A 21,747-nucleotide genomic window follows, 5' to 3' on the forward strand; every position below is an offset into this window, starting at 1 on the left:
TTGGCTCAAGTTCAGTGGCCGAATTACTCCGGAAATGCATCTCTCCTGAAATGGAATGTGGCAGTCGAATCAATATCCTTGTTTGTCGTAACTGGACAGTCTTTATTGCATTTTTCTCCTTGTTTCCTAAATGTCACATCAGAGCTGTTAGTGTTTCATTTCTATCAGGAGACCTATAAAACTTTTCCAGAATATTACCCCACCATGCATAAATCATTATGTTTTCACCGCTACAGATTTTATTACTCCCATTCCTATTAAAACCATGATCCCATTCCAGCGGTGTGTTAATCCTCTGCATTACAGTATATTAATGTCAGACTCGTATGACCTGTAAACCTGTGATCCTTATTAGTTTGACTTAAGCACATGATGTCAACCAGTGAGTAAATGAGATGCAGCAGTTTCCTGGATAGACAGCTGAGTCTATCCAGGAAACTGTAGGAGGTGAGTCATTTGAAAGTCAAAACCTGCTCTGACAAAGTAACAGGAGGTGTGGGAATAAAATGGTCATAGTTGAATGTAGTTGGATGTAAATGCTATGTTGAATATTATTTTCATGACATTGTATTCAAACCTTTGGGGGATTTCTTAGCAAGGCAAGCAGCTAAGCTCCAGGGATGGCAATGTCGTTCTGTCTGTGTGTCAGTTGGTTCTCCACTGACTAAAATATCTCAACAAATATTGGATAGATTTCCAAGAAATTTTGTCCAGACATCTCCCCAGACGGAATTTTGAATCCTAAGCATTATGATACTCTCCAGACTTTTGCTGTTGTGCCACCATGAGGCTGACATCTTTGGTTAACTGTGAAATGTCCCAAACTATTTGATGGATTGCCAAGAAGTTTGGTCACAGACATTAATGTGCCCCTAAGGATGAATTGCACGAAGTTTTCATTTTTCAAAATATCTGCAAGATTAATGAGATTCCCATCACCCCCGGCTGTACATTATATTTAGTGCTAATTAGCAATTGCTAGCTACTAACATGCTAAACTAAGAAAGTGAACATTTAAACATTATGGCTGCAAATCGAATTGAATACTTTTACTTTTTACTCATAGTAGGTACTGCAGCTGCCCTTAAAAAGTATGTGCTGTTGCATGCAGTTTGCACACAATCAGGACATACTACTTCCTCATAACATTTGGCCTTGAACTTTAACCCTCTTTCTCATATAGGCTGTCCGTTACTTTGGAAATAAAACAAAATGGCATTGGCCAAGCCTGACAGAGATGGAGGTTAAACCAGGGAACTCTTTTAAGTTTAAGTTATTAACTATTAATACAACTACTATATAATAACATATTCACATCAGTAAGATTACATATGCATTTCTCTGTCATTGTTATTGTTATTTTTTTGTTGTTGGTAATCTTTAAAATTATTTTGTTCACTTAAAAAATTAATTTCCTATTATTACAGTTCGACTGGTCATGCTGTCATCTGTCATTGCAGCTTCTGACAGCTGTCAACAAGCTGCTAGGCTGTCATATGTGTGGCTCAGTTGCTGTGACGCATCTTGCACCATGCTGAGGATTGTGGGTCAGAATAGCTTGAACAGCATGCTGGCTTGCGTAGTGCAAAAAGCGATCAGATGCAATAGAACATCCTGGTATTTTTGACATACTATATATTAGGAGTGGGGCGTACGTACTAAATCTTTTTCTGGCATACTTAGTAGTATGGTAGTATGGGTATTGGAACACACAGTATACCTGCTAAACCTCAACATGTTAGCATAGTTATTGTGAGCATGCTCCAAGCATCACTGTGTCAAAGTATAGACAAACAGTGCCACTAGCATGGCTGCACACTCTTGATGTTGTTTGAAATCTGCAAGTTGCAACATTAGCTGCAAAGTCCTGATTTCAAAATCCTGTGGTCAGGGACTTAATTATTATGGATATAATGACTCTCACCAGCCAACAAATGATTCGGACTGATAGTCTAAGAAGTATTTGTAAGTATATTTGCAGCAGTGATGAGAAGCAGTGAAGCACTAGTGGCTACTCAGTCATGTGTGGAAGTGGCTGTTAACCGCCTGGTTAACCTCAGTGCAGTTCAGTTTGCTTGCCAGCAGAGTGCAGCAGTCGTCTGTCCACAACCAAAAAGCTGCCAATGGAGCTAAACACAAGAAGAGTGCATGAGCAGTGCATGCATGCTGTGTGGCTGCATCCCTACGTAGCATTAATGGACTACAGTGCGGCGGGCTGGTCGGGACTTAAATCCCAGGGCGCTCTCTCTCTCTGTTGGGTAAACGTCCTGCTGTGGTTGCCGTGACTGTGATGGCTCCATCAGCAGAGTGGATGCAAGTGAAGCAGCACAACAGTTTCAGTGACCTTGAAAAAGCTCCACAGGGAGAGGGAAAGCCGAGCTGAGCTGGAAGAGAAATATCAGTCTGGGGAGACACTTGCACTGAAAGCTGTGCAGGCTGTCTGCAAACAAACATACAAGTGGACACATGCCACTGTGCATTCTGATTTATTTCTACTTCTGCGTGCTAATTTATTAATTTATTTTACTTAATCTGACAGACGACTCTTTGTTCTTGCTGTATCTCCCATGATGCATTAGCCTTCCTCTGTATTCACAGACTGTAGCGACAGGAAGGGAGGGTGCTGATCAGGTCTCATGTATCCTAATCGCAGAATAGCACAAGGACAGCAGACTGCCTCTGTCTGCAGCCTGCCCGACTGATTCCTCCCCAGATTAGCTCCAGTCTCGCCTTGAGAGTGGAATGAATGAGAACTGTTTTGAAATGAAGAAGGGTCGTCTATCTGCCTTGTGCAGCTTTGCCTCTGTATGATGGATGAGCCCGTGCATCTATGTGTGCCGGTTGAGCCCATTTACTGGCAACTCCCCCCCTTTGTCACTGGAGAAAGGAGAGCGGTTAAGAGAGGGGGGAGGGTGACGAAGGCAGAGTACAGGAGAGGGAGGAGGGGGAAGAGATGGAAAGAGGGGGGTAAGACACACAGTGGGGAAGCATCCTCTTATCATATTTTCTGCTTTGAATGGAGCAATGAGCGCATGGTGATCCAAAGCCCTGTGAATGAGCATTTTTTCCACGTAAGGCGGCAGGGGAGTAAGGAGCAGCATTTAAACTCGGTTCTCCCGTAGCTAAGATTTGGCTTGTTGGAGGAGCTCACTGAGGTCCAGGACTGCGGCTGCACACAAAGAGAGAGCCACTTCCTCCTGCTGTGGATGGATATCTGACGTGCATTAGTGGCAGGTAACCTGAACGTGTGGATGTTTCTGAAATAATTTGAGCTTTTGTGGACAGATTTTCGTGAATAAATGTGACGACACAGGTATTTTTCTGCAGGAAGGGTTGAAGTCTGAGCTGCGTTAGCGTGTTTTATTTTGAAGTAGAGTGGAGAAGTGGAGTCGTCTGGGAGGTGTGTGCATCATAGAGGAAGTGATGCTCAGGCATGCCACCAATGGAAACTGTTTTTGCTGCTATTTTTCTCTTTCATATGTTTTTTCAATTTTTATCAAGCAAGTATTTTGTTTCATTATAAATGGATTTTTGATTATTTGTAATTTTCTGCTTCCCATCATGCCTTTGGACTCCTGAACCCATCAGTACATCATTCAGATGCTTAGTTTGGGCTTTTATTTCAAACAAATCCTCGCTCCTCCATCATGACTTATTCAAAAACATATTTCTCATTCTGCACCCTTTGTCAGTCTGGTTCGCTATATTACTGTTGAGCAGTAACTAGGTCGCTGTGTGTTGTATAACACTGCATCTGGATGAGTTGCTAACAGTTATAAATAACCAGAACTTCCCTTGGCGTCCGAGGCCTTTGAAGTCTCTTCTACAGTAATGTCTATCAATATATTCCCAAACTCCTGCGAGGCTTTGATCTTCCCAGTTTTGGGGCATATAGAATGTTGCCAACCAGTGAGATGAAGAAGAAGAAATATGTTCTAAATCTACAACGCCTCTGAGCGCTCATATCTGAGCAGTTAATGTATTATATATGTCGTGCTGCAGGATTTATGGTGAAGTGAGAATATGAATCAGTGCGATGTTGGTGGCAGTGGAAATATACTACATGTATTTATCAAATTATCATAAAGGTTGTCAACTGCAAAGAATCTGAATGTCTAAAAAAGTTATTTCACTCAATAAAAAGCATTTTTTTCAGGCATTACTTCCCATATTTCTTTGTTACTTGTGTTTTGAAGGTTTGTAAACTCCAGCCTCACCGCTCGGTATGAAAGTGGTTTTACTATTTAATGGAAAAATGGGGTTTGGACATGATGTTCCTCTTGTATACCAGGTCACATACAGAGAGGTTGTTGTATTACACGCATCCATTATTTAGAAAGTCTCAATATTAGCTCCTGTGTCTCTCTTTTTTCCTTCCCTCACAGTTGGCCTTCGCAGAGGGGCAGAGTGAAGGACCGAAGGCTGGTCTGGACTCCAAAGAGCTGGTCTTTCTGGTCCAAATCACCTGCCAGGTACATTTATAAAACAGACTACATGATATAATGTCTCATGTGACTTTGTATTTGTTTTCCTCAGTTTCATGAAAGCTTTTTTCTCTTTGTCAGGGTCGAAACTGGCTGGTAAAGAGATCCTACGAAGACTTCCGGGTGCTGGACAAACACCTGCACTTGTGTATCTATGACCGCCGTTACTCCCAGCTCACCGAGCTGCCACGATACGACACATTAAAGGACACTGTTGAGGTACAACAGAGCTACAGCTATCTCTGATCATAGATTAACATTTAGGATTTATCTGGTAATAAAATAGTCTGTTCTGTTGCATGTTGTGCAGAAAATTGTTTTATTGACAATCTTGTGTCTCCGTTCAGTCTGTAACCAAGATGCTGGCCACCTACCTGTCCCGCTTCTCTGTAATTGCCGACAACAAGATCAACTGTGGTCCAGTGCTAACATGGATGGAGGTATCTGTTCATCAGCTGCTTGCTCACACTTTCTTTCAGTTATTCACTCTCTAAAAATGACACCATTAAGTGGATTCAATATTTAATATTCAATATTAATTTTTAAGTAGTCCAGTTAAAGGAACAGTAAGACATTTTGGGGGGAATGCAGCTGCTCGCCCAGAGTCATCTGATTTAAAAATCTGTTACAATTTCAAGGACATTAAAAGGTCATTATGGCCAAAGACTGGAGGACTCACATTGGAGACATGTAAAAATACAGTTTAGGATTAGTTATGTGTTCTATGTCTGAATATACAACTGCGGGACATCCTCATCCTGATGCCAGGTTGGTGCACAACACTGCAGCAGAGGTGGGTTTGTGTGGGTGTGCCAACTCTTGTTGAGGAGTTGTTTGTTTGTTTCCTTCTTATTGTTCTTTTTTAAAGGTCTACCATGCAGGATTGTTTATTACTGTTTGTATACACGCTTGCGAGTGAAATTAAAGGAAAGGCCAAGCACAGATTCACTTTTGTTTGGTGTTTCGCCTCGCTATATTTGCGTTTCTTCTATGCTGCGTCTATTGGAGGTGTGCAGCTTACAGCCTGGCACCTAGTCACGACCTCACCTAAGCGCTGTGGAGGTACACACCCATAAACATCCTGAACACAGAAAATAAGTAGAAAATGAGAAAATACAGGCAGAGGGCAGAGTCTCTGCAGCAAAACACACTGCCAAACACTTCTGTTGGGTCTTAAGGGATGATTGAGAGGGATTATTTTTGTATGAATCTGTACAAGTCTGTATTGTTTTTTAGGAAAGTCCTGCATTGTATACCTTCAAATAATAAGGTGGAATAGAGATAGAAATTAATTGGATGGAAAAGATTGTATTGCTTTTTGGTTCAGTTCCTTATAAGATCCCGTATTGATTCAGATTCAGACAGTTCAGATTCCTTTTACCGTCATTTTTAATGATGAAACATAAAAACCTGCAAAATTAAAAGTTCTCAGTGCAGTGAAATCATTCAGTGAATAAATAGAACAATAAATAAATCTCAAATAGAAGCTACTAATAAGGCCAATAAAGTGCAGGGAAAGAGAGTGCAGTCGACTATGTCAGATCATGTGTGCTACAGTTCAACAGTCTGATTGCTGAAGGCTAAAAACTGTTCCTCAGACGTGTTGTCCTGCAGCGGATGCTCCTGAACCATCTCCCTGATGGCAGGAGAGAGAAGAAACTGTGGGAGGGATGAGAAGAGTCCTGATTCCTGATCAATTTTCTGTGTAAAAAAGTGCACCTACACAGGTTCTCTGCATTATTATAACATAGCATATTTACCCTTGAGAAAAACGGACTGTTTGGTTGGGAAGCAGTGGCACTCGAGCAAAGTCTGTGAATGCATCCCTGGAATTTAAGCCCATGTTGTGTAGGAAGATGCTTCATCATATCGCTGGTGTTTCCACTCTTACTTGAAACGATCATCTTACAGTTAGTATGAGCAGCACTGTCGAGATCTTTCTTTTTGAAATGAAGCCATGTTTTGGGCTGTTTGTTCCTCTCTGCCAAGACTCCTTCTCGTTGCAAGTGTTCAGTAGATTTTCCTTCACCAAGTCCTATTTTAAATGACGGTGAAATGGGCACTTTGCACATGCATATTGTTTTGCTATGCACGGCTGTCAGAAATATATGCCAGCATCAATAAAAGCACTTGATAAACTCGAGGCCATACGGTTTTAATCGGTCAAACAATTTGGAACTGGTCTCGATTCTCATACCTTATATGTGTCTTCTTTGGTGAGATTGGAGAAAAAGCCAATACAATATAATGACATGATTGACTAGGCAAGCCTCGAGTAAATACCAGGATTGATTACATTAATAAAACCACACTATACACAGTAACGTCATTCATGTGAAAAACACCCATATCACTTGTCTCCCTCTGTCATTCTAAATAAAGCAACAGCAGCTGCTTCTCCCAGCTTCCAGTCTTTGAGCTGAGCTTGGCAACATGTCTAAGTCTTGACAAGAAATTTCTTCAAGTGTTGCTGATGTCTTTACTTTCTTTTCCAGATCGACAACAAGGGGAACCATCTGCTGGTGTCTGAGGAAGCCTCAATCAACGTCCCCGCCATTGCTGCTGCTCACGTCACCAAGCGTTACACGGCCCAGGCCACAGACGAGTTGACCTTCGAGGTAACCTCTGTTATATAAGCTTTACAGAAACACGTTCTCACATGAATCAATCATTTCTTTAATCTTTGAGCAGAGTCATTGCCACTGGATGTTTTGCATATGCATATTCATGATCCCATCCTAATGCCTTTTTAATGTGCTCAGCTGCGATCAGATTTTATTCTCATCATCACACTCTCTGTGACCCAGGTGGGGGACATTGTGTCAGTCATAGACATGCCTCCCAAGGAAGACACAGGTTGGTGGCGAGGGAAACACGGCTTTCAGGTAAATCATCTGCTGTGCTTCATTCACACTGATGATTAATAGAGAACAATGACAGAACAACTTGTCTTCTCTGCCAGTGATGATGGAGCTGTGATTTAAGCCACAGGGAAACCAACACAGAGGCGTTTTTTTTAAAGCTTCAGCTATGTGACGTATTTCCAAGTAAATTAAGAGAAGAGAGGGATTTAAGACAAATCCTATAGCGTTGATTGGAACGCTTGAAAGTGGGCAAACACACTGTCAAGCTGTAGAGAGATACAGCGCTAAGGATCTCATCCTGTGCTGTTAGATCAGACGGAGGAGGAGGAGGAGGAGGAGGAGGAGGCTGAAATGAATAAATTAGACCTCAGCTATATTACTTGGAAGTGTTATTGCCAGCTGAAATCCAAACACAAATCTCCTGCTAAAATATTTCTATGCTAGCTAACCATCATGATACGATGATATATTGATTCTCGGACAACAATGTGATATTTTCTGATATCACAAAGTCTGTCACAATATGATTTTAAGTCAATTAAAGGGCCTGCGATTGATATGAGACAATATCAGATGCCCATTTAACACAATCATTTACAGAAGAACAGGCCACCCTTTCTTTTTTTGCATTTTTGCCATAAAATAAACAAAGCAAAACAAAAAAAACAACAAAAAACAAACATAAAACTTGGCTATAAAAAAGTAGATAGCTATATAGAATAAAACAGCTGTTTTTTTTTTAGTCACCATTATCAACTTAAACACTTTTAAATTGCATAAATTAGATTAGCGGCTAGCGGACTTTTCCTCTACTCATAGCTTAACAAATTGCATATATTATATTTACCTTGTCTTACTCACAGTTTGTCTCTGCATCCTCAAACAGAAGTGCACGGTTGAATTTTAGAATGAATTCACGTTTCTTTTTTTAGCCTAACATTGTTGAATCAAAGCAGCTCATATGCTCCAGTGACAGCAACAACTTACCCAGGAGGGGAGAAAATATTCTCATTGTCTTTGTCTTGGCTGTTTGTCATTATCTGCCTGGCGCCGTGTGACAGTGACACAGATGCGCCATGGGAATTCCTGTATAAAGGAGTGTGTAAATGATGATATTAATCAGTGCTTTTACTTTGCATCAGTGATTTTGGATCATTGATCACTGAATTGATATGATGCAGATCGATGGATCGTTATATCCCTTTAGCAAACGGCTAAAGTTTTACAGGAAGAGCAAAGAAACAGGTTCTGACATAAAATATACTTGATCATGTAGCAAGAGATAAATTAATAATTATAAAAGTATAATTAGGAGTCCAGGGACTTTATAATGAGAGATAAAGACACACTGCTTTGTTTACATTGAGGTTATTTAAGCTGTTTTCTATAATCACAATAGCAAAAAGCAGCCAGTTTGTCACAGGATGTGAGCGACACCCCGAGATGCTTTGCACAATCAGAATGCAAACCAGCTATTTTCAGCCCGAGGCAGCTTGTACCCTCATGCTTACTGACCTATTTCTCCACCTTCACCCTGCTACAGTCTGCCACGGCACTAAACACCCCCAGTGGTCCTTTTGAACTTACAAGTGTATCACTGGCTCTGTCTCTCTCGTCTTTACGCCGCTCATCCTCCTCTCTCTACCTGCAGGTTGGTTTCTTCCCCTGCGACTGTGTTGAGCTGATAAATGACAAGATTCCCCCCAGTGTTCAAAGCTCAGTGCCAAAGCCAGGTACTCTTCAGTGTGTGTCTGTCCTTCTGCTTGATGATTTATTTAAGACTTGCTCCCGGGATGCGAGACGGATTGATTTAAAGTGGCTGCTGTCTGTGTGTGTGTGTGTGTCATGTTAATCAGTGTGTAAGAAGCATGGGAAGCTGGTAACATTCCTGAGGACTTTTATGAAGTCTCGACCGCCGCCTCAGAAGCTGCGGCAGCGCGGCATCCTCAGAGAGCGAGTGTTTGGCTGTGACCTGGGGGAACATCTCCACAACTCAGGACATGAGGGTAAATTATTCCTACAATGGCTTCTTTTTTTCCTCCTATTTTCTGTCGTGTAATTCTTACCTGCTGGCAGTTCACACGGAAATGTTTCACATTTTCAAATCGTAAATACCCCGAGAAGGGATTACCCAGTGAATCTGCTGCCTGTATGGGGGATTTGTGATACATTTCTGTGATGTTTGGTGTGAATTGAGTCTGTGGTGTGAATAACCAGCCAGCAGGATGTGTTTCTGTATTGATTCTTGTAGATTTGCCAAAAGCTGTGTCTTCATTTTTGTTTTTTGTCAGGTATGTTGAGATGCCTGTGATAGAGCTCACATTAATTTCAGCCATTTATGACATGTTTATTTAAGCAGGTGACTAGATTAAAGCTACATGGGTACCTCCAACACGTTGTCACAGGTGTTATATGTCAGTAGGCTTGGATTTTCGGAGGGTGGGGGGTTGGGGGGGGGTTATTTAGAACATGTGCATTTGTCCCCTGAATAAAAACATGAAAGTAGCAGAAGACTTTTATTCTAACAATATTATAGACAGTGGTTAGCACTGTCGCCTCACAGCAAGAGGGTAGGGGAGCCCTTCTGTGCAGAGTTTGCATGTTTTCCCTGTGTCAGCATGGGTTTTCTCTGGGTACTCCGGCTTCCTCCCACAGCCCAAAGACATGCAGGTTAATTGGTGACTCTAAATTACCTGTAGGTGTGAATGGTTGTCTGTCTCTATGTGTCAGCCCTGTGATAGTCTGGTGACCTGTCCAGGGTGTACCCAGCCTCTTGCCCAGTGTCAGCTGGGATAGACTCCAGCCCCCTGCGACCCTCGACAGGATAAGCGGTTACGGAGAATGAATGAATGAATACTATAGACATTTACACCATATCTTTGCGCAAGAATTTTCCCCACAATGCAGAATTAGGTGTTTGATGCTCAGAATTTTCTGGCAGAGGACAGGCAGTATCCCCTGTGATGTTGAAACATAACCTACACCCTTGTATTTGCTTCTGAGGGGCTGTAGCTACCATTGAGGACACTGATGTCCTCTGCATTTACAGTCTACAATAAAGATAAAACCTTATGAATTCTTATGGTAATTCTTCGGTCCATAATGGAAAAAAATCTTAGACATCAAGAATAAATTCATAATATTATAAGAATAAAGTTGTAATTGAATTAAAGTCATGTCATATCATTTCAAGAAAAAAGAAAAAAAAGTCATAATATTATGCAATTAAGAGAAAAGAAGTCACAAATTAAGGCCAGAAAATCAACAAAAAAAATCAATGAATAAAATATTCTACGGAGCCCCTGGAGTCCCAGATAAGATATTTTTAACTTGTGTGCACAAGATAATTTACTGACTTTATTACTTACTCATTATGAAATGATTTATGACTTACTTCTGGCTCATCGACTTATGAGTATATGTAAAATTTTGGCTTATGGTTTTCTTGCCTCTGGTGTCTATGAGATGGAAGTAAGAAGATGTAAGTTGTTTCAGTTTTTGGTAATTGTCAGAGGCCTGGAAAGGTAGAATACTTTTCAAAAAAAAAAAAAAAAAAAGTCTGGAAAAAAATATCACTTTGTGTAAAAGAAATGTTTTCCATTAATCATCGCATGACCCCTCAGATTTATCTTACAACCCTCTAACATAGACTGAACTGATAATGGTTTCCTGAATGTGATTTGGGCAGAATTGAAACAGCAGAGGTTACACACAGGTTGTTGTATTACAGCATGTTCCAAATATATAGTGAGAGGAACTTTCCTTGCTAAAAAAATCTCACTCGATGAAAGCACAGTGATCACAGAGCACTACGTCTTGATCATGTTTCAGCCTCTCATGTCTCTCCACTGTCTCCTGTAGTCCCGCAGGTTGTTAAGAGCTGCGCTGAATTCATAGAGAAACATGGAGTCGTGGATGGAATCTACAGACTGTCTGGGATCTCCTCCAACATCCAGAAACTAAGGTTTGTGCCCATATTGTTCATCATATTGATTAGACATCTAATAGATAAACAAATGTATAGAGAAGCTATCAGTAAAATAGCTGTAACTAAGCTCACTATCATGATGGATGCTGTTTCTGAGCTTCTCCTGAAATCCATCTAACACAATGTAAGTCAAGCTGTGCAGCTTTGCAGCTGTAATGATTTCTCATCTATTCTGTGTTTGCCAGGAGGAATTCTTGAAACAAACTCATTAGCAGATGAATCGGGGAGGCTCATAATCTAATGTGGGTGTTGACAGCTAATCGAAAGGCATTTTTTCTCACATGAAAAACTTGTCGATCGTTGCCACATCACATCAAGATGTTTCTAGGAAATTCTAAATACCTTGTGTCTTGTTGATGCGTCTCACAGTTTATACTTGTGCTGTTAAAAAAACTAATAAAGATTTGTGGGGTGGTTCATTTTGTGTTGTGTTGAAACCCCCGACCGCTACATCCTTTAGTGCTGTACTCTGTCTTCAGCCATTTAATGCTTCCACTCAGATGCAACAACACATTGCTAGTATACACACAAAGAACACAGGAACTATGAAACAGCTGGAGTCAGAAATGGTGCAACACTAGCTCCTAAAATTAGATTTTAAAATTGTAACCCATGTGTTGTGATATGTATCACAAAGGGTATTTAAGGACCTTCCTCTTTGCCTGTTTATTTCAGTAGGTACATTTACATGGACCCTGATATTCCACTAATAATAAGAATAATGGTCCAGTCAGAATAAAAATTCCTCATTTGACCACCTCAGTGAGAAGAATGTAATTCTTTGATAATCTGTTCAATAGGACAATATTTGCACCGAATAACCCTGTAAATGCTTAATGCAATTGTTTCTCTCTGGTTGGAATAAATATATTCTTTCTGTGCATAGATATCCCAGGTGGGAGTAAAAGTAGGTGACACACATGTTGCAACAGCTGTTTCTACGTGCCTCCTATTTCTCATTTTGATAGACAATTGCTACAGACTGTAGCTACCATTGTGGACACTGATGTCCTCTGCATTTACAGTCTACAATAAAATACAAACAAAAAAAAAAAGTATATTTTATAGGGTATTTAGGTGTATTGAAGTGTGTAGGGGACATCTGTAATTCATAGTAACAGAAAATAACCAGGGCTACACTTTCGTTGCTACTAAATTGTATTAATAAGCTGAACCACTCCTTCTCCCTCTATAGTTTATGTATTAAATAAATTTCTAGTTCTCATTAAACGTTTTTCTGTTATTTTTCTGGCAGATTAGATGCTTCACAGCAGGCAAAACCACTTTGTGCAAGTCAAAATAGTTTTACTCTGATGAAATGCTTCAGGGCTTGTAAACACACATCTTAACTGATCACTATATTTAGCGTCCACGTAAACAGTTAAGTTGGAATCTCCAATTATATTTACTCAATCAGACTGAGGTAATAATATCCATGTACCCGCAGTGACTGTTGAATAATAAATGATAATACTCGTTAAAAAATAAAAATAGTGTTGAAACGCCCTCCTTGTTTTTGTGTGTTCGTACTGACAGATGGGCCGTAGGATGACTCCCACGCTGTTCTATCTTCTTCTTTCTATCTCTGTCTAGGCACGAGTTTGACTCAGAGCAGATCCCAGATCTGAGCAGAGACGTCTTCAGACAGGATATCCACTCAGTGGGTTCCCTGTGCAAGCTGTACTTCAGAGAGCTGCCCAACCCTCTGCTCACCTACCAGCTCTACGACAGATTCTCAGTAAGGACCGGAGCTGTGGAACTGGGGCAGGGACTGGGGCATGACGGTTAAGCATTGTGGGGAGAAAAAGCCGCAGAAGACGCACATCCTGTTACTCAGTGACGATCAAAGAACTGGGGGAGACAATGAGAAATTTTCTGCTCGGCTTTAAATGCGGTTTAAAAACGGGGTCATTGCGTTACTCTGAGCTCTCTAGGAACAGCAGGGGATGTGCATGCTAAAACAGAATAGCAGATTAAGGGAGCCAAAACACTGGCTGCTCTGGATATGAAAAGGGGGAAAAAGAGAGCGGAACTGTTAAGGCAACTCCCTCTGCTGTGATTATCAGCCTCGCAGTGATGTGCGCTTTATCCTCTGTCTTCACAGGAGGCCGTGTCTGCAGCCACAGATGAGGAGAGGCTGGTCAAAATCCACAATGTCATCCAACAGCTGCCTCCTCCACACTACAGGTCAGGTTTAAAGCTCACTGTTGCACTCTGGTGGCTTCAAGTGGAATTGTTTGATCTCTAGAAAAGGACTTTAAAACAAACAGTTAGTGCTGTGATGCTAATTTTAATAACATTTCTTTTTACTTATGTCTCAGCCACATATAAAACCATGCTCTGAAATATGAAATTTAGGAGGACAGCAGTGTTAGATGACTGATATAACCCTCTCTATGACCCAGGATTGACCTTATCCACTGTTTAACTTGAAATATATATAAAACATTTGCCTTTCTTCACCTGCAGGACTCTGGAGTACCTCATGAGACACCTCTCCCAACTGGCCACCTTCAGCTCCGTCACTAACATGCACACGAAAAACCTTGCTATCGTCTGGGCGCCTAATCTCCTCAGGTGACTCTCAGTCTAAATGTATGGCTGCATGCAAACTGTCAAACCGGCACCGATAGCGCCATCATTGCAATTTCCGTCTGGTGTTTCTGTGACAGTGAACTGGGGCATGTCTCCGTGGTCCAGAGCCGTGAAATAGGTTGTGCTGTTCTGTAACTGTGTTTCAGGTCCAGACAAATCGAGTCGGCCTGTTTTAGCGGCACAGCGGCGTTCATGGAGGTGCGTATCCAGTCAGTGGTGGTAGAGTTCATCCTCAACAACACTGAGGCTCTCTTCAGCACCAAACTTAATGCCATCATACGTGAAAGCACAGGTAGGTCAAACTAGAAACTAAATAACATGTGGCATCTGTTTTGAGGTTAAACACACATCTCTAAGACACTCTAAACATTTCAGGTAACAACACCTTATCCAGGCCCAAGTCCCTGCTGGTTTGCTCCCCATCCACAAAGTTACTGTCTCTGGAGGAAGCCCAGGCTCGCACTCAGGCACAGCTGGGCTCCCCGGCCACCACCCCCTGCCTCACCCACAGCGACTACATCGAAGTTGGGGAGGGACCTGGAGCTTTGCTCGGCAAGTTCCACACAGTCATCGAGCTCCCGGTGGAGAGGTAGTTTTATGGACCGATGATCAGTCCTACTTTTTATTGATTAAGTGAATTCTTCTGCTTCATGAGCGGAGTGAACATGTCATCATTTATGATTTGAGCTGTTCTGGCTTAATGCTTTGCAGTGCATGTGATTAGTTACACTTTGTAGTGTCTAAATAATTACTTGTTCAGTCAATTAGTAGATTAGCAGACAATGTTAAAACATGAAAAGACAACTTTGGTAGTTTATTAATCTTGTAAGTCATTAGTTAAAGAGATACGTTGCCGGTTTTCAATCAGCTTTGTGTCACAACAATGTGGGCAGTATGTGTAAATGAACTGTGGTAGACTTCGCTCCATCTTACCAGCACCCAGATCTCCCTGCTCATCTCTCAGCTCAAACACCCTGGATGACGGATTTTGTGTCATCTGGCGGATTTTCGCTGGCTCTAGAGCTGTTGCTCACACTATAGATTATATTTACACTTTTATTACATGCCTGCTACCACAGACACAAAGAGCATAGAAGCTGATCAAGAGCGACCTGCCCCTTTCCTTCTCCTAAACTCAGACCAAACTGAGATCAAATATGAACCAAGATTCTGTTGCCTGTTTCTCAAGACACTAAAATGTCTCCAGAATCATATATCAGCGCACTGTTTGGCTGTAATATGAGAATTTGCGAACAGGAGGTAGGCACCAAACGGTTTCCTGTGTTGCAGAAACAGAGGCTGAAAAAACTGAGATTCAAACGGTAAAACTAAGCAGTGTTGATCAAATATGAACCATCCCAGTTTTACGAAAAGACCATCTTTCCAGCAGTGAACTACTCTTACAGCAAAAACACATATAAAAAAGTTAACATTTGTTTGTTACAGCTATTAAAATGTGTCATGTGTGAGAAACAGTTTACAGTATTTAATGATGTCACCTTGGGCATTAAATTCACAGTTTCTGGACATTTTTTCACTAAACACAAAATCAGATTAAAAATGTTTAAAATACTTGTTAGTAGCAGCCCTAATGTGTTCTTGTCATTTCTATTTACTTCTGCTTGCGTAAGATAACTGGCACTTTTGTTACATGAAACAGAAAGCATTAAAGACAATTTGTCTCTTGTGTTGTAGCGGCAAGCGGCCTCCTGTTAAGGCTAAGAAGTCTCCTGTGGGGAACTGGCTCTCCTTTTTCCACCTGGGCAAGTCCCACTCTGTGTCCAAACGTAAACTGAAGCGACACCCCAGCGAGCCTAACGAGATAAAGAGCATTGCACTGCCAGGTTGGATCACATCTGCTGATACACAGCCAGAAAACATAAATCTCTCGCACTTGTTCCTTTCAAAAGCTTCTGTATTAATAAAGTTGAATTTTTCAGTTTCTTCAACTAACACACTTCAGTGTGTTGGAAATATTCTCCTCAGAGGTGGTGAGGATTCATTATGTTGAGAAAAATAATTTGCTGTGAAAACGTTTGCAGGTGGAAGAGGAGATAGCGGCACATTGCGCTCAACGAAAAGTGAGGAATCTCTCACCTCTTTGCACAACGTGGAAGGTAATAACTTATGGAAAATGTGGTTTATTTTATCTGTTTTTCTGTGTCTACAGAGAGTTGGGTCTAAACATGCATGTGTTTTCTGTCATCTCAGGGGAACCTCCCAGTTACCGCCCCCGCAGACCTCGTTCCACTAGTGAGGCCATGTCTGGCGTCTGTAGAGACGACATGCGCAACACTAGAAGTAAAGATGACCACAAAACTCACCCACTCAATGGGAATCATAATGGTGCTGATCGTGTCCGCAGCGCAGTATGCGTTTCACCTCCACACCAGGAGGACGATCTTGATCTTTGCCCGCCAGCTGCAGGCATCTATAGTTTGGACTTTGACCCCATGTCTTTTCAGTGCAGCCCACCAGCAGCGACGCCTGGGCTGCAGCACAACAAAGACGGAAATAAATGGAAGAAAAACGCAGGTTGTTCCAGTGAATCAGAGCCCATCTCCTCCCCTAACAACAACATTAGCGGCTATCAGTCTCCAGATATTAGCCCTGTCCTTGCTAAAGGTGGGAAGAAAGTTACCTCCAAGCAGCTCTCTCCTAAACTCAGGAAGAAATCATTTAAGACACAGGCAGATGTTCAGAATGCATCAGCCTCTCCTCCTCCTCTTCCTTCTTCTTCCCCCCCACGGGAGACGTGTGAAGCTCCACTGGCAGATGGAAAGGAGCGGAGAGTGCCCTACCCACACTGCAGCCCACTCAGCACAGCGAGCCAGGCGTCAGCCCTGACTGACCTCAGTCAATCTGCACAGAACCTACCTGATCCAGGTCAGTACCACTCCTCTTTAGCACCATACATAATATTCTCCACATATAGTTAGCATCTATTTAAATAATAATGCACTCTGTAGTTTCTTATGAAAGCTTTTTTGTCTTTTCCCATCATGTCTTACCATAGCTTTGTTTGTCCTGTCATACTGTAGCGTTGTTTGTCTTATCCCTCCCCAGGAACAGATAGACTTATGAGTTCAGTGTCTGTTCTCCCTCCTCACCCTCCCTTGACGAGTGCTGCACGCAAGCTGGCTTTGGCTCTGGCTGAATCTGCCCAGAAGGCCAGCAGTGGCTCCCAGAGAAGACACAACGTCCCATCGCACCCTCACCAGAGACAGGAAGCTCCTCACGCCCAGGACAGACCACCCCGGCCCTCTGTTCTCGATCTTAAAGTGTACCCTCAGGAGTACAGCGGCCCTCATGTTTCCCAGTGGCAAACATCAGCTCAAAGCCCTGTGGAGAGCCACTGCTGCCCTCATCCTGTTCATTTCCTCCCTGCGCACCTTGGCTCAGAGCTGTTGCAGGTCATTGATGGACAGGAAAGCATGTGCAATTTCACACCTAATGTCAGCCCGCTCGGGTCAGGGAGTTTGGATGAAGGCAGCGCAGAGAGGAGAGACTGCAGGGCGGAGAGGGAGCTTAGAGATGCCACACAAGCAGAACCCACCTATCAGAGCGTTGGCGTTTCGACACCCACCCAGCCTGTCTGCTCTGCTCCGAGCCCGTCAGCTTCCCCTGTATATGTGAACACCGACTCTATCAATGTATTTAATTTCCGTGCTGTTCTGGCGGAGACCTCCATGCCTGCCTCAATCGAGGAGGTCATTCCACGTCCATTACAGCCCCCCTCAGCCCATCACTACAGCCCAGAGGAAGACAGACCTCTGGGCCTTGTTGAGGATGTCTACAGCAATCATCATCATCGGCCGATTCAAACAGGACGAATGCCTGCACCTCACTGCCCTCGGCCCGATGCTCTGCCGCATCACCTTATGGGCCCAAAAAGCATATACAGGCAGTCCTCTGAGGGCCGCTACAGCACTTTAGGGTTAAGGCACCCTTTGTCACCTCAATACAGACGTTTCCACAGAGATGAGCACCTTATGAGTGGCTGCCACAGGCAACAAGGCCAATGGCAGAGGTCAGATGATAGAATAGTCGGGCACCCGGCCATCCGGAGGGCTCGCTCCTTCCACACGCCTCAGATTAGTCATTACGAGCTGGCAGAGACAGAAGTCCTGCCCCCTGACACCATGTTTTATGTTGAACAGACGTCAAGCCAGGAGGCGCCCTATCAGAGGCTGATTCAGACCGGCATCCACCCTGTCCGATCGCAGTTTGAGAACACACATGCTGACTATCGTTACAGCCCCTATTCTGATATGAACCCAGTAGAAGGCTCCCACTATTATGTAGAGCCCTGCCGGCAAAGCGGTGTCCGACACAGTCAGTCTTACACTGTGCGTTCCACAAGGGAAAGTGGACAATCGGATTACTATAACTACTCTCCACGCCATGTTCCTCCTGTGAACAGGGAGCTTTACATACAAAGCAGGGACACTGTCGTTTACGAGGCTAGAGATGCAGAAGTTTTTGAAAGAGTCGTGTACCAACCATTCAAGCAGGAGAGCAAAGCCAGATCTAAAAATACAGTTGTGTCTCCTCATGAGAGCCATGTCTCACCGACCGACACAAGAAACCGAGACATAATGCACACAAGAAGCAAGTCAGACCCTGGAAATGCCTGCCTCCTCTCTACCAACAGGACAGAAAACCCAAATGTTGTGGTAGCGACATCCCCAACTTCCCCGAGGTCTCAACAGGCAAACCCTGAGGTCACCAGGCAGCAGTATGGTCAGCGGTCAAGTGCTGAGCCGGGACCATCCAGGCGGATACAGATCAAAGAGTGCTCCTCGCAGCAACCACCACTGCGCAAAGTCCCCTCACTTCCAGAAAGGGGTTGTTCTAACCTCAAGAGCATGGAGCACAATAACAGAAGCCACACACGAGGTCACGACCAAGATCGATTCATGATGACCAACGCTGTCAACAGCTACTCCGGCAATGTGAAACCCAGCATCCTGAGGAGGCCGGGGAGGTCACAGAGCACCAGAGAAAATCGGCACTACTATCATTACCACGCCAAATCCCCTCTGGATCCTGAACATCTGGGATCTTTTTCCACTCAGCCCAACAGAAGGACTCAGAGCACTAAAGTCAGGCCCACACAATATGACCACAAGGAGGGGTATTACGCAGCACCCAGACCTAAACCCACAAGATCCACTAAAGCCATGGCCGGATATTTACCCGGCCAGGGCTGCATGTCTCCCCGCGGGCACAGACTGCTGTCCAAGGCTCTGGGTCATGAGGCTTTTTATCATGCTGCACTGAGATCAGAGGCCGGGGTCTACGACTGATTCTGACCACTGGTTTTATCCGATTCCACATCGGGGCCAAAGGAGAACAGCACTTTATCCTCTGCCAGACCAACAGACTGTTGTGTTGAAAGTGTGTTTGTTTTAACCGTCAGGAGCTGCTAAAAAGTGTGAAGTGAGGCTGCTGCTGGGGATCATACTGTCGCCATCAGTGGTAGTTTCATAGTTTTGCTTTTGAGGGAGCTCAAAGGGAACAAGTGACTCGTATGCAGATATTGTCTTAAATTTATTTGAAAGTAACACTAAGAGAGGCATGTGTGAGAAAACGATGGCTTATATATTTTATTTAATGTCTAAACAACAAGAGATGCCAAGCTAAAGTAACTGGTTTTATTAATATGATTTCAGTATAGGAATATGTATAAAATAACATTCATTTTAAATGTAATATATTTGTATAAATAACACACTGCTAACATGTGGCCAATGTACTGTACATTTTGTTTTCTATTCTAGTCTGCTCAGACTTCAACAAGCACTTTTGAGGATAATGGTGTATGAAACACATTGTCTTAATGTGGTGTACATGAAGCCTCTTGATATACAGTATATATTTTTTTCTGTAAGAAACAGCTTGCTCCGAATCATCGTTAAATACTAAATTCGCACTTTTGGGGGGTGAAACGGAAGATAACCTCATGGTTTCTAACTTTATACCTTTCTTTCTTCTTTATCACACATTGTATAATGCAATCTTAAAATAACAATGAGTGCTATGATTTCTGTTAAGGTCAAAGCTTCCATGGTGAAATATGCTACATATACAGTAAATGCAATTTAGTTCCTTCAGTTAGGTGAAAAGGTGTATTTTGTATGGCATTGTGGTTTTGTCACAAAAATGAAACATTTCTTTCCTCTTTTAGGAAACTTTTAACAATGTGGTGTTTTACATGAAATATGATGTTGTTTTATTCATTAAAGAAGCCGTTTCAAATCCAAACATGTAGATGAGGATATTCTGTAAAGACATGTTAAATGCGTTATTTTAGTGAGAGTCTTAAAAAAATAAAGATATATTATCAATGCTTATAGTTTGTTGAACTCTTGTGTCTTAGGTATGTTTTAGAGAGAATTAGATGTATATATTTACCTTTGTCTTATCACCCCTCAAAAGACAAGCCTACTCCACCTACTAACACTAACTCAGACTTTAGATGGACACCCCAAAAGTGTCTTCATCATGGCTGTCTTCTTCCTCCAATTAATCCCTCTCCAAATCGTCGTTAAAATCCGCAGGCATAGGCCATGGTGGTGGGGAAACGTCTGCGACAACAGAGAGCAGGCTATCCTCATGGCTGTTCTGCATCTTGAGCTAGTAGCTGCTGTCAAACTGAAATTAAGCGGGGGTGTAATGCACATTTGGTGCTGTTGGCTGCTGTAAACGCCAATCATTTCAGTGACAAGTCCCTCCCTAGCTTCCTGTTTTTGCAGGAAAATGCAGAGTTGCACTCTGTAAGCAATTTCCATTGATGTATAAAGAGAACTCAACACAGCATTGGAAGCAGCCCAATTCAATTCTGTGAAAGTTGCTCAGTGGTGCATGGTGCCCAAAAAGTTTGACTTCATGGTACAAAAGTACCCAGATCTTCCACATTGTGGGGCCAATAGAGCAAGTGCATGACAGACTTCCGACTGGCAAGCTGGCTAACTTCTGGTTTAGCCCTCCATCAACTGGATTGGAGTTACAATTATTTAAGCATGTGGCTCCTTTAGAATTTTTAAATGTTGTCGGACAGAATGGATAACATTCTGATAGTGAAAGGAGTCATTTTGTGGGGGTTGTGTTGCTCAACAAATGGCACAGAAGTCTCTTTCACAATGCAGGTCTATTGGGAAAAGTCTTTCTGGGCATCACATGGTATCACATGACGGACCTGGAAATTGTAATTCCATGTTTGGCCACTGAGAAATTGGCGTCGGAGCATCGGCAACCTCCAGGGGTTTAAAAAAATGCCAGTCAGTCCCCATAGACACCCATGTTAAAAGGCACAATTTTACAGCCTGGTACAAAAAACAGTTTCGGTCTCTATAGCTACTTTACCCCCTCATGACAACTGTATACTTTTATCCATTTACATTTTATTAAGGCTTAATGTTACACAACAACTATGGCCAATAATGCCCTCGTCTTCTCAGTCAGATCCACCCCTCGCTCCTCCACAGCCCTAGTCTCTTACAAAACTATAGTCACTTTGGCCGAAATACCAAACTCTAGGCTTTAAAATGGGAGTCCACAAACCACTGGGTGACATCAAGGTAGCTATGTCCATTATTTTTACAGTCTGCGCTTCAGAGTCTGGCACTGTTCCTGGTGGCTTGGCTATTTCATGGGAACTTTAACATTGTTCTGGTGGTACTTTCTGAATCCCCAAAGACTCTTCTCACTATCTGGCTGGAAAAAATTGCTGATTTTATCCATCTTGGAGATAAAACAGAAGATTTTTAACCTGTTTTCCAAGTTGCAACTTAAGTACTTGAGGACTTTAGAC

General features: G+C 42.6%; 1 protein-coding gene across 1 annotated transcript; it reads left to right on the forward strand.

Annotated features, from left to right (window-relative positions):
* The first annotated feature begins 2,964 nt into the window (after positions 1 to 2,964).
* arhgap32a (Rho GTPase activating protein 32a) lies at positions 2,965 to 20,274 on the forward strand. Its single transcript, XM_050072444.1, has 18 exons — positions 2,965 to 3,234; positions 4,386 to 4,472; positions 4,566 to 4,703; positions 4,832 to 4,924; positions 6,980 to 7,102; positions 7,292 to 7,369; positions 9,000 to 9,081; positions 9,205 to 9,354; positions 11,210 to 11,312; positions 12,930 to 13,074; positions 13,441 to 13,523; positions 13,806 to 13,913; positions 14,078 to 14,223; positions 14,307 to 14,520; positions 15,627 to 15,775; positions 15,974 to 16,048; positions 16,143 to 16,817; positions 16,998 to 20,274. Exons 4-18 carry the CDS (start codon positions 4,844 to 4,846, stop codon positions 19,238 to 19,240), a joined length of 4,455 nt encoding a protein of 1,484 aa, XP_049928401.1. The 5' UTR covers positions 2,965 to 3,234; positions 4,386 to 4,472; positions 4,566 to 4,703; positions 4,832 to 4,843; the 3' UTR covers positions 19,241 to 20,274.
* Positions 20,275 to 21,747: the final 1,473 nt, after the last annotated feature.

This window comes from Epinephelus moara, chromosome 2 (assembly GCF_006386435.1).
Source record: "Epinephelus moara isolate mb chromosome 2, YSFRI_EMoa_1.0, whole genome shotgun sequence".
NCBI lineage: Eukaryota > Metazoa > Chordata > Actinopteri > Perciformes > Serranidae > Epinephelus > Epinephelus moara.